At 45.0% G+C, this 17,499-nt stretch overlaps 2 protein-coding genes across 9 annotated transcripts; both read right to left on the bottom strand.

The window, feature by feature from the left end:
• Nucleotides 1-6,225: 6,225 nt before the first annotated feature.
• Nucleotides 6,226-11,819, bottom strand: nudt17 (nudix (nucleoside diphosphate linked moiety X)-type motif 17). Of its 7 annotated transcripts, XM_040031223.1 has the most exons (10): nt 11,271-11,819; nt 9,188-9,248; nt 8,903-9,015; nt 8,702-8,818; nt 8,400-8,583; nt 8,226-8,251; nt 8,006-8,098; nt 7,796-7,894; nt 7,384-7,517; nt 6,226-7,015 (listed from the first exon to the last, which is right to left on the bottom strand). In XM_040031223.1, exons 2-10 carry the CDS (start codon nt 9,222-9,224, stop codon nt 6,850-6,852), a joined length of 969 nt encoding a protein of 322 aa, XP_039887157.1. In that variant the 5' UTR covers nt 9,225-9,248; nt 11,271-11,819; the 3' UTR covers nt 6,226-6,849. The 7 variants fall into 7 exon arrangements, 6 of the variants coding, with proteins under 6 accessions (XP_039887157.1, XP_039887159.1, XP_039887160.1 ...); XR_005695743.1 differs by lacking the exons at nt 9,188-9,248; nt 11,271-11,819 and having other exon boundaries at nt 6,226-6,650; nt 6,688-7,015; nt 8,903-9,084; XM_040031225.1 differs by lacking the exon at nt 9,188-9,248 and having other exon boundaries at nt 8,903-9,084.
• A 167-nt stretch (nt 11,820-11,986) lies between these two features.
• Nucleotides 11,987-17,486, bottom strand: LOC120733158 (membrane-spanning 4-domains subfamily A member 4A-like). Of its 2 annotated transcripts, none has more exons than XM_040031238.1 (7): nt 17,404-17,486; nt 15,975-16,217; nt 15,374-15,475; nt 15,227-15,283; nt 14,715-14,900; nt 14,461-14,583; nt 11,987-12,513 (listed from the first exon to the last, which is right to left on the bottom strand). In XM_040031238.1, the coding sequence occupies exons 2-7, from the start codon at nt 16,176-16,178 to the stop codon at nt 12,466-12,468; spliced, it is 720 nt and encodes a 239-aa protein (XP_039887172.1). In that variant the 5' UTR covers nt 16,179-16,217; nt 17,404-17,486; the 3' UTR covers nt 11,987-12,465. The 2 variants fall into 2 exon arrangements, with proteins under 2 accessions (XP_039887172.1, XP_039887170.1); XM_040031236.1 differs by having other exon boundaries at nt 17,345-17,470.
• Between the last annotated feature and the right edge of the window lie 13 nt (nt 17,487-17,499).

Here is a 17,499-nt window from a genome sequence, read left to right as displayed (position 1 = left end):
TAACAGGAAGAAACCTCCAACAGAACCAGGCTCAGGGAGGGGCGGGGCCATCTGCTGTGATTGGTTGGGGTGAAAGAAGGAAGACAGGATAAAGACAAGCTGTGGAAGAGAGACAGAGGTTAATAACAGATATGATTCAGTGCAGAGAGGTCTGTTAACACATAGTGAGTGAGGAAGAAACACCCAGTGCATCATGGGAATCCCCCGGCAGCCTACGTCTATCGCACCATAACTAAGGGAGGATTCAGGGTCACCTGGTCCAGCCCTAACTATATGCTTTAGCAAAAAGGAAAGTTTGAAGCCTGATCTTGAAAGTAGAGATAGTGTCTGTCTCCTGAATCCAAACTGGAAGCTGGTTCCACAGAAGAGGGGCCTGAAAACTGAAGGCTCTCCCTCCCATTCTACTTTTAAATACTAACAAGTTATACAACAAGACATACCTCATATTTCTGACATATGTAAGTGCCATAAACATCAGCCATCAATAAAAAATATAAAACAACATTTGAACAAACAGTCCTGCCAATGGCAGAATTGGTTCTCTGACATCAGCACAACTTTTATTTCAGAGCTGTTTTTAAACCGAGACGATGCTGAGAGACGACCTCAGCTGACGTTGGTCAGGGTGGAAATGTTTGCTGGGTGGGTCGTTCGGGCAAATCTGGACTCTAAATCCAAATCCAGCTTTAACATCTCATAACAGGAAACATGCCAGGCCCTCTGTAATCAGTGCTTTAAACGCCCTTAGATATAACACATGTGTAATGCGCTTAAGGGCTCGGGTTTCATGATGACTGACAGGCTGATAGGTATTCATCTGCCTGACTCACCTGAGCGAATGCTTTGAAAGGAAGCTCGTATGACCGCGACAGGGCTCGGCCGTTCTGTTGACTTTTACTTTTTATTCACCTCAGGAACACAACAGCCCGAGCTCGGACAGCTCGGGAGTGTCTGCCTTTCCACAAACCTCCCTATGGATGCTGACGTCAGGGCAGGAACTTTGTTACACAATCGAATTATTTTCTCTTTTCAAAAAGTCACATTCAGTTTATTGAGCAGCCAAAAGTCGCCCTTTACCTTTCAAGTACCAAACTATGAACGAGTACGTAGGACAAATCCTTTTCATCTAAATGTTAAAAACAGCTAGCTATAAATAAAGCTCAGTGTTTCTTATTATAAGAAATAACACAAAAGATTTCTGAGGACGAGAAGATGTAAGCAGTGATGTTGGGTTAATGTGGAGTAATCATATACAGATATCTACAAGTGGTGTGATTTAAAAAATCCATCATCTTTGTGTTTCTGCAGATTTTTAAGAGCTTTTATGTGCCACGCATGTAAGAGGGAGCATGAACACACATAGAATAGAATAGAATAGAATTCAACTTTATTGTCATTGCACATGCACAGGTACAGGGCAACGAAATGCAGTTTGCATCCATCCAGAAGTGCTTTAGTGATATAGATATATTACAATATATATTAGCAATAATATAGATATGTGAGTATATTACAGAAATGGGTCTATTATGGTATGTTATAATGTACACGGTATGAAGTATGTTGTGAATATTCTATAACTATAAGTATGTACAGGCTGTAGTGAGTACAAGCTATGTACAGGATATGAACAGGATATAAATATGAAAAACTATACAGAATATGAAATAAATAACTTTACAGAATCTGAGATATACAGCTATACAGAAATGGGAACTGTGCAAGTTGTAAACAGTTGTAGGATTAAAGATTATCGAATGTACAGAATGATTATTTACACAGAGCTATACAGTAGTGCAGTTAAGATAAGTGAGGGTGTAGATAGTTTCTACAGAGGCTATATAAAGTGCTAGTGGTTGTGAGTGGTGGTTCAGTCCATGTTATTATTGTGTGTTTGAGGGTACAGTTGTCCATTGTGTGTATGTTCAGTCCATGAGTTTAACGTGGGTCAGATGTCAGGAGGCAGAGTTCAGGAGTCTGACAGCTGTGGGGAAGAAGCTGTTCCGGTACCTGGTGGTCTTAGTCCGGAGGCTCCTGTGGCGCCTCCCAGAGGGCAGGAGGGTGAAGAGTCCATGTGATGGGTGACTGGGGTCTTTGATGATTTTCCCAGCCCTTTTCAGACACTGCTTCCTGTAGATGTCTTTTATGGCAGGAAGTGGTGCTCCGGCGATGCGCTGGGCAGTTTTCACGACCCTCTGCAACGCCTTCCGGTCCGAGGCAGAGCAGTTCCCATACCAGACTGTTATACAATTGGTCAGGATGCTCTCGATGGTGCAGCGATAGAAGTTCACCAGGATATCTGAGGACAGGTGGTTCTTCCTCAGAGTCCTCAAGAAGAAGAGGCGCTGGTGAGCCTTCTTGACCAGCTTGGAGCAGTTGGTCGTCCAGGTGAGATCCTCGGAGATGTGGACTCCCAGGAACTTGAAGCTGCTCACACGCTCCACAGCCGTCCCCTTAATGTGGATGGGTGGATGTGGGTCAGTATTCCTCCTGTAGTCCATGATGAGCTCCTTGGTCTTCTCGGTGTTAAGCAGCAGGTTGTTTCTGTCGCACCACTCAGCCAGACGATCCACCTCCTCCCTGTAGGCGACCTCATCGTTGTCACTGATGAGGCCAATCACCGTGGTGTCATCTGCAAACTTAATGATGGTGTTGGAACCATCAGCAGGTCTGCAGTCGTGTGTGAAGAGGGAGTAGAGGAAAGGGCTCATCACACAGCCTTGTGGTACACCGGTGTTCATTGTGATGGTAGATGAGCAGTGGTTATCCAGCCGGACATGTTGGGGGCGGTTGGTCAGGAAGTCCAGTAACCATTTGCAGATGAGGGAACTGATGCCCAGGTCTGTCAGTTTCCTGATGAGTTGTGAGGGGTGGATTGTATTGAATGCTGAACTGAAGTCTATAAACAGCATTCTGGCGTAGGTGTTGTTGTTGTCCAGGTGTGAGAGGACAGAGTGCATTGCGATGGAGACTGCATCCTCTGTGCTCCTGTTCTGGCGGTATGCGAATTGGTGGGGGTCCAGGGTGGGGGGGAGACAGGATTTGAAGTGTGCTAGGACCAGTCGCTCTAAGCACTTAGTGATGATGGGGGTGAGTGCTACTGGGCGGTAATCATTGAGGCAAGATGGGTTGGAGTTTTTGGGTATCGGGACGATGGAGGTGGATTTGAAGCAGGCCGGTACCACAGCGTGGGCCAAGGACAGATTGAATATGTCTGTGAGCACTCCTGCAAGCTCCCCAGAACACGCTCTGAGAACACGCCCGGGGATGCCATCAGGGCCTGCAGCCTTGTGGACATTGATCCTGCTCAGCACCGCTCCTACATCGGTGGGGGAGAGAGTCAGAGGTTGGTGGTCTGGCGTCATGTCTGCTTTGGTTGTGGTTGTGGGGTTCCCTCGCTCAAAACGAGCATAAAAGTTGTTGAGCTCGTTGAGGAAGGAGACATCAGAGGATGCGGGGGAGGGTTTGGTGGTCCTGTAGTCTGTGATGGTCTGGAGTCCTTGCCACATGCGTCGGGGGTTGGAGTTGGAGAAGTGTTCTTCTACCTTCTTTTTGTAATGGTGTTTGGCTTTTTTGATGCCCTTCTTTAGATTAGCCCTGGCTGTACTGTAGGCGTGTGCATCTCCTGACCTAAAGGCAGTGTTGCGGCCACATACAGCCACATACGACTGTTCTCATCAGCATTTCCTGTTTTATTTTTCTTCTTTATCATTTCAATGATTTCCGATTCTGCAGTGATGCACCTGACCGCCAGAATCAGCTGACGTTTTTTCTACAGTAACTTTAGTATATTTACTGAAGCCATGCAAAATGTCACCTTCACACTTTGAACAGTTTCACAGTGACGGCTCATCCAGGTCTAGACTGGTTCAGCTTCTGACTTATAACCAAACTTTCTTATGGTGTGTTCAGTGCTGCTCAGAAATCAGTTCATCCTCAGACAAACTCTTATTGAACACGTGACCATCAATGTTGCTGTTGCACAGCTGTGAGCTTTGTTAAAAGAGGAAACTCGAGGGATTTATGACCAGGAGCCATCAAATATGACACAACTCGATTAAGCAGCCACCGAGGCCACACGATGTCTCCTCAAAGTTTGATTGATTTTACATGGAATGAACCTGGAACGCTTCGGGTTTATTCCTCCTATGAAGCTGGGCTTTGTAACAGTTTTTCAGACTTCCCTGTTGGATTCAAGGTCATTATTTAAGCAGACGAATGAGATTCGACACATGCTGAGCGATGCTGTGTGTGCGGTCTTACTCTCTCCGGCCTCCTCTCGCTCTGCTTGTGTCTGATCAGAATTGAACTTTCTCCATGACTTTCCACACCCACCATCCCTGCTGTTCTCCTGTGGGACAGGAGCTGGGAGTATCACAGGTTGGCATTTGTTTGCCTTCATTTATAACTGTCAGACACACCAAGAGATCGTGCTGTCATGCCATTGTCTCCATTACAACACCACACAGAGGCCGGTGGTTCCTCTTATTACTGCATGAATAAGCGATGCACCTGTACCGCGCACTGGGACGCTTTAAGGAAAAGATAAAAACATAAGTTGGTCTGTAGCCCGGCTTGAAATCACACGTGGGTGTCCCCAAATCTGGCTCAGGTGCAGCTCTTTCTTGGCAGCAGTGTGAAATTGTACTCTGGAGCTTTTTTAAAAACAAAATGTAGGTCAGGACTATTGAACCCCAGTGAGACCGGTCCAGGTTAGACAGGGCTGCGGGCCATCACAGAGTCATGTGTGACAGCGGCGTCTCCTGCAAAACATATGAAAGTAGTGAAACACAGAGTGGGAGGGTGGTGCGCCTCAGGCACTGTGGATGGAAAGGCTCCACCCTGGGAGGGAAGTGATAACACTTCTGATCCAAACTGATGTCATTCCTGGTTTCGTTGGTTAAAGGTGTGGCCAACCACCGCAACCACAGCTGGTTACCTGAAACTGAGCCGGGTCACAAACATCGTGCTTAGTACACCTGTACAGCGCCGCGTGTTCACAGCGCACACAGGAAGTCACTTATTCTCAAGATTCATAAAAGCATTTTAAAGCAGCTTTACTTGATTCTCACCTCTTTACTTAACGTCTTGGCCTCTACTAGAATAAATATGCAAGATTCAGTTTAAAAAAAAAATTATCATCCAACAGCAGGACTTGGGTTGATCTCAGTTCACCTTCCATGTGCACTTGAGTTCTCCTTATAAACCAACTTCCTTCTGATTGGCTGCCCCTCACAAACAGAAGGTTTGGAGAGCAGGTGGGGCTTCTTTTTGAAACAGGAAGTCAGCTCTTGTCACGGTCTTGATCGTGTTCACCTGGACCTCATTCTCTCTGCAGTCTCTTTAGTCTGTTTTACTCCCTCAGTCTTATTCGGGTTCCTCCTTCATATTGTCTACCTGCTTGTGTTGCTTTGAAGCTGATGGAAACAACAGAAACCCAAACAGAGAGGCTGTCAGGTTTCCATCCTGTGCGACAGGAAGAAGATATGATTCATGAAAAAGAGCTGAAACTCTGCACGTCTGCCTTAGAAACGGAAATTAACTGCAGAAGATGGTTGGAGGGACGCAGTTTTAACTCTTCGATTTCCCCCAAACTTTACTGATAGAGTCACAAATTAAAATAGTATATAAATGTAAATCGTTCAGTTAAAACGTCTACGTTCAACCTGAATGGAAATATAGAATTTTACGTGTCAGTAATTTCAGATCAGATATTCTCTGACTCTGTTCTGTGCTTGTGTTATTTTTAGCTCAACTGTAACGGTAAAGTTCAAGCAAAGATCCGTTTCCAGCTGTTGTTTTACGTCTCTGGAGAATCAAACTTAATCAGAAGTTGAGGCTGAAGGTCTGACACTAGTTTTGTCCTCCAGTTGTCCGGCTCACACAGAGCACGCTGACATGTTCCAGGTTTGCAGCTCTTTCAGAATCACCTTGTTTGCTCAATAATGTCAAACTGTTATCTTCACTGTATGTTTCACGAACACGTGTTTGTGTGACAAAGAGCCTAAAGACACTTTTTAAACTTGGTTCTTTGCTTAGTTGTCACAACACTGGTTTCCATGCGTTGGCTCCTGTTTTATCCTTGAATGAGGTCAGCGTGGTTTAACAAAGACAAAACACTGGTCTGTAACTGCTCAGGCACGAGGACTGACAGTGAGTGAAAGAGCAGAGAGGCCGGCTCTGAAAAGCTAAATATTAAAACAAGAAACAAATATAACCAGAAGAGTTCAGGACAGAATATTTATTGCAGTGTCAAAAAACAAACTAAGCAAACATCCAGTTTTTACGTTTCCACAGTCCACGAGCTTCCTCTGCCCGTGATGAGGTACGCTGTGCAGTGCAAACTTCTATTTAAATAATAAAAATCAAATTTATGTGAAAAGGAAACAGATTTTCATTTGAATGACATGATCGTTCCAGATAATAAGTCCAGGACGTCGTACTCCGAAACAGGATTTTGGAAAACTCGTCTTCTCGGACGTCTCTGAGGAGGCGCCACAACCAAAAATACGGCTTTATTATATTATTTATACAGAAATGTGACGCTGCGAACACGAGCACCTTCAGAGTGACACCTGATAAAAGTTTGTACATTAATATGTTTTACTGTTTTTACATGAGACTGAAAGATGAGCTGATTAAACAGCCACCTGTGTGACCCCCTCCTCTCCTGTGTTAAACAGCCACCTGTGCACTGGCCTGCACCGCCCCCTGCTGGCCTGAAGTAAAACACACATGACTTGCAGTGTTCAGTGAAGAACAGCAGTGGGATCCACAGCGGCATCATTTTTCTCATCCCTGTGCGTCCTTCTTGATGTCTGCAGGGTGGGCTTTTAAAGGGGGTCGGGGTCACAGGTCAGGGACATCGAGGCTCCTCAGCCACAGCTCCAGGGCGAACTTGGTCCCGGTGCTGACCCGCTCCACGTCGGGACCGCTGGCTGGAGCGCGACTGGTGAAGACCGCCAGAGGCATCGAAGACTCGGTCAGAGCTCCGTCTGCAGAGACCTGCGACACGCTGGAGACACAGAAGGGCTCAGAGAAGAAGCACATGCCCGTGCCGTGAAACATCCAGCTCGCAGTTTGTGCTGCATTGATGTCAGTGTCTGCAGGTTCTGTGAGGGCAGCATGCGTTTTTTGTCTCTGAGCTGTCAGGCCAGGGCGCCACACAAAGCCTCACATACATAACAGGCAAGAACACAAGTTACAGGATGCACAGCATCCTCTCTGTTCCTGTAGAAAACAACTACAAAACAAGCTGTGCTTCATAACACAAGCAGCTGAGCTCTAATGGACTCACAAGCACATCTCAGGTATTAACATCAGCACAAACTCTGTGAGCTGGAAGCTTCGTGGCGTCCAGCTCTGCATCTAAACCCGTGATACCTGATGCTGCTCGGCAGGTCGTCCAGCTGAACGCTGGCGTCGTCTCCGTCCACAGCAGACACGATGGCTCTGACCAGCCGGCTGTCCGCCCACAGACACGCGCTGACCTCAGCAGGTGAAGGCCTGAGAGAGGGCTGCGGGTGCAGACAACGAGAGGAATCACACAAGAGGCCGGCTCACTTTAAAATAACAGCAGAGGGGATCCTTCACAACGAGACAAATGCTAAAGACAGAGGGGCAACGTCACAAAAACATTAAAGTAACAGCCGAGTTGTGCCTGCTGGGTCCATTTTATCATCATCCAACATCACGTAGACAAAAGGTCATGTCAAATCATTCATTAGGTGCCAAAATGATCCAAAATCACATCCACCATGAGAGGGGAGGCAGCCCGAGCCCCCGTAGCTGTTACCTGTAACTGCAGGTGAGTGAGAGACGAGTGCAGCAGCATGTAGACGACTACGTGGTGTCTCTGAGGAAGTCCTCTGGACAGCATGGGAGGAAACACCGACTGACGGTCAGACAGAACACACAGAGGGCTGTGACATATATAACCTCACAGCGTACGACGTAAATAAGAGCAGCAGGCAGTGATTAAAAGACACTCGGGTCACCGTCTCACCTCCCACAGGCCCAGCACTGTTGGAGAAACCTGCTCCGGCTCCAGTTTGAGTCCAGTTTCCTCGTGCAGCTCTCTCAGACCTGCACCCAGCAGCTTCACACGTTACAGGAATAAAGTTCACACAGTTACTTTGTGTTAACCTCGTTTGCCTTGTTGTAGAAGTCGTCGCACTGACTAAACGACACGTAAAATGATGCTGGGAAGCAAAGGAAACATGTACCGTCTCATCTAGCTCCACGTGACCTCCTAAATATCAACACAATACATGAAGAGCGTTACAAAACAAGAAAACAACGAGTGTGTGTGTGTGTGTGTGTGTGTGTGTGTGTGTGTGTGTGTGTGTGTGTGTGTGTGTTTAATAATGTGTGCAAACACAGATCTGTGTGTGCTGAACCTGGAGGAACCCAGACGTTGGGAAATATGCGAAGCTCCTTTGCCCGCCGTGTCAGCAACACTCTCTGGTTGGCTGTCTGCAGGAGGATAGCCACACCCACATCCACTCCACGCTGTTGGATGTCCAATGGGATTGCAGCTGCGTCCGTGGCTGACAGGTGTTTGATGGGACAGAAAGCAGGCCTCTGAGAGAGAAACAGCAGGAAACCCTGAGCTGTTGTTGTGAAACTTGCCGTATAAATACAACCGAATTAAATTGAACTGAGTACGGATGTAGAGGAGCGAATGCTCAGCGTGTCTGACCTTCAGCGGGACCCCTCGTCCTCTGGCTCCTTTGTAAAGAATGAACTGATTTTTCTCCAGCGTGCAGCTCACCTCCACCTCATCCTCGCCGCTGTCAGTGAAGTGACCCGTCACACTCTGAGACACGTCAAGAAGAAGAAAGATGACAACAGCGCCCCCTCTGTTGCTCTAAAGATGGTGTGAGACGACATCTGCACCAACCTGAACAAACTGAGCTCGCCGTGGAGCCGCTCGCTCTTTGCACACATACACCAGGATCCTCCTCACTTTATCCATGGCGACCCCTCGACCCCGACCACGTCCGTCTGCGGGAGCTGAACACGTGACCACAACACGCCTTGAAAGGACAGTCCACTCCCTTTTAATCAGTGTTGGGCAAGTTACTTTGAAAAGGTAATTAATTATAGTTACTAGTTACTTCTTCAAAAAAGTAACTGAGTTAATTAGTTACTTGAAAAGTAACTATTGCGTTCCTCCACATTTCACCTTTAAAAACTGTTTCCTCTGCCCTGTTTGGTCTCATCAGCACAGCCTCACGTGTCTGAATCTGCAGGCATGTTTTCATTTTGACAAACTGTGTTAACACAACTGATCTCAAATCAGACAAAAAACATAAGACCCGAGTAGAAAAAGTTACATTTTTACTGTAACAACCACAAACATGTTTAATGAATCATATTTCATAACTTCAAATGCAAACATAAACTGACAGTTTTAAAATTATATGCACAAGTTTTGCAAACATCACATCCTGATGCCTGCAGGTCTGACAGCAGCAGGTGTGTCCCTCCTGTTTCTACCTGGAGACAGCAGCCGCCTCATTGTTCTGACACACAACACAGAACTATCCACAACACTAACTACACAAGACAACACGTCACTCCTAAAACTTCTGCCTCTTTGCTCGTGATCACCGTCCGCGGGAGTGCAGCTGCTAAAAGCTGCAGCGCCCAGATTACTTACAGCTACTTCCTGCAGCTGATATAAGCTGCTGTAAGCTGAACACAGCTTCAACAGTCTGTTGGTTGAAAAATAGTAACGGACGGCGTTTTCTTGTTAGTAACTGTAACGGCGTTGTAACGATAGGAATAGGAATTAGTTAGATTACTCGTTACTGAAAAAGTAACTCCGTTACTTGTAACGCCGTTAATCCCATCACTGATTTTAATACATAACACACAGAGTTTAAGCTAAAATGACCGTAAACATGTAATAAATCCAAAAACAACACCTGACGCCTCACAATCAGCTGATCTTTGCTCAATTTCACCTCTATACTCCAAATACTAGAATACGAAGTGCATAAAATGGGATGAAATTTAGAGTTTTTTAAATTCATTAAGTTTTCAGCATTTTTGATCTCTTATAATACCATCAGTGCAGAATGTATCCACAGAAAAACACATTACAGCTCCGCTAAAACGGTTTTTGGTTCATTATTTTTTCTGTGACTCAGTTAAGCATCAGTATCCTGATGGACGCATCAATAACTAACTGCACTGGTCCCCAGGATATTTGATCTGCTGATCTTTCGCTGGAGAAAGTGCATTTTAATTAAACTGGACGTGGCTGGTCAGAACATATTCAGGGCTCCTTTTACTTTTTTAATGTAGTGGCAAAAGTAAATCATCAAAACACGAAAGCATCAGACTGTGAAGATCTACAGATCCTGAGAGCCTCGGTGATCCTGCAGGAAGCTTCTGCAGGACCTCGAGGTGTTGGATCAGTGTCATGTTTCCAAACTATCACACAGCACAGCAACATTGCGTCTCTATGTCAGGGCCTAGAAATGCTGGAATGACTCACACTCAGCACAAGTGTGAAAAGGGAGAAAGAGAAATATTTAAAGGGCAGCGAGATCGCGGTGTTGTGCTGAGAAGGGATTTGTGATGGTTCTGTGTGTTTTTAGTGTATTTTAAATATCTGATATTGATAACTTTGAGAGCGTTTTATATAAAATAAAGATATTACTTGTTTTGTAGGTGTCTTCATGATTCTGATTTACTGTAGATCCGGTCTTTTTTAGCCACTCAATCACCTTTATTGAAACGGTTAATGTAATATTTGTTGTCATTTGTGCGGCCCTCTTGGCCTGGTCTCTCTTGAATGAGACATGTTTAACTTCAGTCAGTTTTACGTTCGTTATTAAAGGACGTATAAAAGTACTTTGCGAATAAAAACACAGCGCTGGGAAAAAGCAGACATGAGCCATTTCAGAAGAAAACACATTATATTATTGATTATATTCATTCAAATATTCAATATTCAACCAAGTGTTCATTAAGCAGCTCATTTTCATAACTTTAGTGCCGAGTCCAGCTGTTTAAACCAGACAAATACAGACCGCCTGTTAGCAGAACAGCTGTCAACAGCTGGGACTTTGGGCTCAAACGTTAACTGTGCACAAAGCTAACTAACTTTAGCTAACACCCTCGTTTAGCGGAAGTAAAACGCTCTGGAAAAAACAACTTCCTGCACATTAACCTGTACATGTGTTAGTGAAGGGATTACGGGTTAACCCCGATACACAGGCTCGCTCAGAAACACAGCAGAAGAAGCAGAAACCTACTGAAAAAGAGAAGAAGGCGCTCGCTAACTCCTGCAGGTCATTTCAGCCGGATCCAACTTCCGCTTCCATACTTCAAAATAAAAGCCTTTCTTCTTCGTTTTGGTCGAACTGATTCAATCTTCGTATTTTTTTATTGTTTATGGAAAAGTCCCTGAACCATTAACTTCCCCCATCATGGTATTATACAGAAACTTAATGTTTTGGGAATTTTTTGGTAATTGAAGTAAAATGTTGTGTGCGCCAGATTAAATAAATTATAATAGTTAGCAGCTCCTCGCCTGCTAACTGGTACCAAACAGAGAGCATATAACTAGGGGTGGGTTTTGATATGCCCTGGCTTTTAACACACTAGGAGTATACCTTTGTTGTTTATGAAATCCTGTCACTGAAACTTTTGTCAGAAAATGGAAAAGGTATATCGGGAAACTTTTTTATTGAGAGCATTTTTTTCGGGGTGGCTTTAACTCAGGAGGTAGAGCTGGTCACCTACTGATCGGAAGGTTGAGGTTCGATACCTCCAGGTATCCTTGGGCAAGATACTAACCCCAAGTTGCTCTCTGATGCATCCATTGAAGTTTGACTGTGTGTGTGAATGTTGTTAGCACTCAGTTTAGAGTCAGTGCTTGTGAGGATGGGTGTGACTGGGTGAATGTGGCATGTTGTGTAGAGCGCTTTGAGTACTCCGGGAGAGTAGAAAAGCACTTTATAAGAATCAGTCCATTTCTCTTCTTGTTATTTGGCTCTAAAACAGCTGGAGACAATTAATCCTGTTACTGACATTCTGAAGGTTTTTTGCAGTTTGAAAGACAGAAAATGTATTCAGTGCAAATACTGTAAGTGACAGGTGTTTAATTCTTAGATGACAAAAACGTCAGAGGCATCTGCAAACATAACTTTGACTGGGTTTCCAGCCTCCCTTTAAAAAGTGCAACTATAATGCAGCTCTGTTGCATTATAGTTGCATAAGAACAATTTATTGTAGTGTTAACGTTACAATACAAGAGCGTGATTTGAAATGACTGTCAGTAATAATGATGATTACGGTCTGATTACACTAACATGGCAGATTTCCCCCTAAATTACCCAGAATGCTGTGCAACAGTTGCCAGTGACACCTCAGTAAAAAAAAAGCAAGAAAAGACAGACGGAGTCAGACTCCTGCAGCATCTGAAGTGCTCTCAGATGATTCCTCCTCTCAGGGCGAGTAGGGCGGCAGCAGACCTCTGCGATCATCAGACGCCACCTGCGGGTCAAAGGTCAGACGACATCAACATCGGCTGTTCTGGAAATGTTCTCAAAAACAAACATTTAAAATGCTTCATACCTGAGAATAAAGTTTGCAACGAATCCAGTTTTTTTCCTTGTAAATGTTTGACTATAATTTTTGATATTTTATGTTTTCATGATTTTATTTCTCTCTTAAACCTGCAAAAGCCTCATTAACCAATCACAGATCATTTTCAGTTAAAGGGATTCAATGAGTTAATAAGCTGAATATTTCAGGTTTCGAATCCTTTAGGTGTGAATAATGGACGGTTCCATTCCTCCGTCACTGCAGGAGGCGTAGTTACACATTTTTGGTGATCAGACATCAAACCGAAACATTTCAATTTGTCGGCTAGTGGTGCAACGGATCAAAAGTCTCACGGTTCGGATCGGATCGCGTTTTTTCTTCGTCATGGATCGGATCAATTTTCGGATCAGCAGAAGAAGAAAAAAGAAGACAAAAAATTAACTCGCCTATTTACTTATTTAAGTATTTTTTGCCTATTAAAAACATTCAACTCAAGACTCATTCTGCACAAATTAAGATGCAGTATGGGGCAGTGCAGGGCTTTGTATCTACCACTCCGCTGTGATATAATGAGCGGTCACGTAGCTTTCCGTTGCCCTGGAGCTCCACCCATTTGTAGTTAGGGCAACAGCAGATGCCTGGGACAGCTCAGCCATAACTTTAAACTTTTCCTGCTCATGCATGCTTGGAAGGATCTTGTCACTGAAGCGGACGCGCGACGGGATATCATAGCGTGGCTCAAGCACGCTCATCATAGTTTAAACTAGTGCTGTCAGCGTAAATCTCGTTAAAATGACGTTAATGCCATAACTGCATTAATGCGGCAAATCTCCGTTAACTAGTTACCGCGGATCGCCCGTGCATGGGGCTGCACGGCGTCAATGCATTAACTAATGCGTTGACTAGTTTAAACCCCTTGTTTTGCACAACAGAATACGGCCTCCGTCTTCAGCCAAACACCCCAACAGCTTTTGTAACAGCTTTAACCCGGTCGGATTGGGCAGCAAAGGGCTGCTTAAATCAACCGTGATCCGTTGCACCACTAACATCGGCCCTTCAGTCTTCTTGTGCACTATGAGATCAATTTTGATGCCCTTGATATTTTTTAATCACTTGCTGAATTTTGCGTTCTGACCACGTGCACGTCAGCGTCTGTGATGTGCACGCGATTTCTTCTACTGCGGCAGAATAGCAATCTTTCAACTTGAATTTCATTTTAGGAAATGAACCTGCGGCGATGCCTTCAGGCTCAGACACACGACATAAAAGTCGGGTCCGTTTGAGACGGGAGCTGAAAGGACCAAAGTGAAACTTATTCTATGTATAAATCATTTCCTGACAGTCCAGCACATCAGCGTGTCAGTAATCTGTATAAAGTTTTCTGGGTGGTGAAAGCGCTCTGCACTTCAGTTTTATCTCTGGCTATCTGATAATTCAATTCAATTTTATTTATATAGCGCCAAATCACAACAAAAGTCGCCTCAAGGCGCTTCATAGATACAGAGAAAAACCCAACAATCATATGACCCCCTATGAGCAGCACTTTGGCGACAGTGGGAAGGAAAAACTCCCTTTTAACAGGAAGAAACCTCCAGCAGAACCAGGCTCAGGGAGGGGCGGGGCCATCTGCTGTGATTGGTTGGGGTGAGAGAAGGAAGACAGGATAAGAAAAAATATATTTAAAGCAGGAGGAAATAATAATAATCCCAGTTTACAAAGACTGAAAATATTTTTCGGATTCATCAAATCTTTTTATGCAAGAAAAGCTGATATTAAAAATGTATTTCAGCAGGTCTTATCATTATTTTGCTAATTTTCTCTTTTTCTCTCTTGCAACTGAACACATCAGCATTTCTTGAGAGGCGGAGTTAATATTATTGGTAGGAGGAGTCTTACGCTGAGAGAAGAAGGTGTGCGGAGCCTGATGGCTTTGCCAGAGAAAACACAGACGACGATGGTGACGCAGGTCTGCAGGACGAGGAGAACCAGGAAGAGGCCGAGCAGCCCGTAAAGAACCACCTGAAACAGGAAATATGAAACAGGAAATACACACAAAGAACAACCTGCTCCTGTCCTCAGGGAAGACCCCGGGACCAGATCTGAGGTGCACCGAGAGTCCGGCCTTGAAGACCAGACAGAGATAAACTTACATTCAGCATATAAACATTTTGGCTGCATTTCCTCCTCAGGCCTTCTACGTCCTCGAACTCGATGAAGCTCTGTCGGTCACAGAAGCGATCGGAGGGGGGGCATTCGGCCAGCAGCCAGCAGGTGTAGGCCACACCGGCCAGGCCAATCAGGACGCTTATCAAGTTGGACACCAGGGACCCCCAAACCTGCACAAACACCAGATATGGCTAAACTAACAGCGGCTAACGAACTACAATGGCTTCATCCATCTTTGATACACAGTCTGTGACTTTAACCGAAGCTCCAGAGGAATCACAGCGCTGCAGCTAACCGTCCCTGAAATGGACCATTTTTAATGACATCATCTGACCAACAATATGGCTGCTGTGAGGTCACGGCACTAACAGACGGTCCAAGAAGGAGGAGCTGCAGCTTTGGTATGTCATTAGTTTGTCATTCAGCTGTAATCAGCAGGTCTGAGTTTGCTGACCTGTCACTCACACATCCTCTTTCTGGTTTCTCTAAAACTCACCAGTGAGATGGAAGTGCGTCTCCCTGCCGCCACGGCCACCGAGCCGGAGACGACAAACTGCACGACAGCAGAGAGGCGTGGTTAGACGACACATGACCCCTGTGAGGCTTTACCTGAAGATTATTAATCATGTTTGTGTGTACGTACAGCGGCGCCGAGGGCGAATGGAGAGTAGGCGATCATGGCCCACGAGGAGATGGCGGTCAGACCGAACAGGATGCACAGCAGCCCGATCATGATCTGAACGACCTGAGGACACAGACGGAGACGCAACACGAGCAAAGATGAAAAATAATGCAGATTTTAAAGTTCTTGTTAAAACACCACCAAACTGAAAAACAGCATCAAAGAGGACCTGTGTGCAGGCTGAGAGCAGCCTGTGGTGTCACAGGTCACAGACGCTTCTGGCAGCTTCATTAAACCTTTATTATTACAATAAAATCTGATCCATGTGCGTCTTCCTTTAGCTCAACCTACCTTTAACGATTTAAAGTTAAATAACGCCAAAGCTTTATTTAACTGAATGACGTAGATTTACCAAGAGCCATTCTGATCACATGACTTAGTGAGCCTCCTATTACTCTGAAACTGAAGAACAGCTAAAAACATGGAGACTGTCAGGAAAGTTTATTCTGGTTGGTCAGAGGTGATGACATCATCATGACGTGTAAGTCGCTCTGACTGTGAAAACGTGTTTGTGTCTGTGCTTTGTTGCCATGAATATGATGGTCAGAGTCCAGACGCTCACCCCGAGAGCGTGCGGCTGTCCTCGCATGAAGGCGACGGTTATGTCGTCCATCTTGACTGGGATGGGTGTGGTCTTTTTCACAGGGGGAGGGGCCGGTGCAGTGGAGCTGCTGGCGTTCTGGAGCTGGATGGAGCCGTCATCCTTGGGAATGACCTGAGTCACGACCATCACTCCCCCGATGGTGGTGATAGATGTGGATGCCATGATAAAGGTCAGAGGTCACAGAAGCTCAGAGGGAAAATTCTGGAAAAACCACAAGTGCAAACAATGAGGGAGGGGCCAACAATGTTTGAGTATTAGGGAGGAGAAGGGAATTTGCAGCAGCTGATCGACTTTAGCTTCCAGATGTTCTTCAGACAGACTTACAGGAGAAATTTATTCTGGTTTAGCAATAATTCTCTGATTTTTGCCTTTATGACATTTTAAGAATCTAAAAGAGCTCCACATTCAGGAGCGCCTCCACATTCAGGGGTGCCTCCACATTCAGGGGTGCCTCCACATTCAGGAGCGCCTCCACATTCAGGGGTGCCTCCACATTCAGGAGCGCCTCCACATTCAGGGGTGCCTCCACATTCAGGAGCGGCCAAATGGGGGTCACCAAAAACACAGTTTTCAGGTTTATGATGCTGGTATCAAATATCGATAACAAACACAGAGAAAGTTAACTTCCTGCTTTAAAGTTGATGTCGGTGAAAAGAGGTATTTACGAAAACCTAATGAGACTTTGAAATCATTAATAACTTGTTTTAATTGATTGACTGATTGGAAGTCTCGCTTTAATGATTCAGCAGAAGCAGCTGAAGGGCGACTGAGGAGCTGAAGAGCAAAGACAACACGTGTAAGGACGCGCGTCTTACATTATCTCCAGTATTACAGTCAACACGGGAATGATAGCAAACTAATAATCAAATGAAATATGAGCTTATGGCTGCTGTTCAGCGCGCTTCTTCCTCTTTGTTTGACATTTTAAGATGATAACATGTATCCACCGGTCACTCATCAAACTTCCAAACGTTGCTATAAAATCTTTTGTTAAACAAAAGTCCCCGAATTTAACGCGGATTCTGGTTCGGAGTTTCCCACTGCGTGATAAGGAAGTGCGGTTACCGGAAAATAAAACGGCTGTTTGTTTTTTAGTTCGACGCTAAATATCAGACTTTTGAAATCGCAGTTATCTCTACGCGAGAGCTTTTCAACGTTTTTCTTTGTTTTATTTTTATTTATATTTTTTTTTTAAAGATAAGAATCGCGCGAACAAATCTCGATAAACTAACCGGAAATATATCTGCGCATTAGATCAAAAACATCGACTAACAATCATCTCGAGGCTGAGCTGCTCTCTGAAACATCTGCAAACACGCACGGATTACCTGACCACGCTGAGGATCACTCTTGAGGATTACTCTTGAGGATTACTCCTGAGCATTACCTGCAATCAGGTGGACACGCGGAAGTTCTCTGACCTGAACAACAGCTGATGGTGCTTCTGTTCAGGATCAAGTTAGGCTGCCTTCAGGAGCAAACT

The sequence above is a fragment of the Simochromis diagramma genome, unplaced genomic scaffold (assembly GCF_900408965.1).
Source record: "Simochromis diagramma unplaced genomic scaffold, fSimDia1.1 OVJJ01000361.1, whole genome shotgun sequence".
Classification (NCBI taxonomy): Eukaryota; Metazoa; Chordata; class Actinopteri; order Cichliformes; family Cichlidae; genus Simochromis; species Simochromis diagramma.
Note: the sequence above shows the minus strand (reverse complement) of the source record. Positions and strands in the feature narration are given on the sequence as shown.

What these genes read in the sequence shown, in the direction of transcription:
- nudt17 (XM_040031222.1), bottom strand. Translation starts at nt 9,266, where the DNA reads ATGAAAACATGCCTGCAGATTCAGACACGTGAGGCTGTGCTGATGAGA. An exon ending in GGCGAGCTCAGTTTGTTCAG is followed by an intron (nt 8,819 to 8,902) that starts GTTGGTGCAGAT and finishes GACGTGTCTCAG; the next exon opens with AGTGTGACGGGTCACTTCAC. An exon ending in ACGTGGAGCTAGATGAGACG is followed by an intron (nt 8,099 to 8,225) that starts GTACATGTTTCC and finishes TAACGTGTGAAG; the next exon opens with CTGCTGGGTGCAGGTCTGAG.
- LOC120733158 (XM_040031238.1), bottom strand. Translation starts at nt 16,178, where the DNA reads ATGGCATCCACATCTATCACCACCATCGGGGGAGTGATGGTCGTGACT. An exon ending in CATTCGCCCTCGGCGCCGCT is followed by an intron (nt 15,284 to 15,373) that starts GTACGTACACAC and finishes GCTGTCGTGCAG; the next exon opens with TTTGTCGTCTCCGGCTCGGT. An exon ending in AAAATGTTTATATGCTGAAT is followed by an intron (nt 14,584 to 14,714) that starts GTAAGTTTATCT and finishes TTCCTGTTTCAG; the next exon opens with GTGGTTCTTTACGGGCTGCT.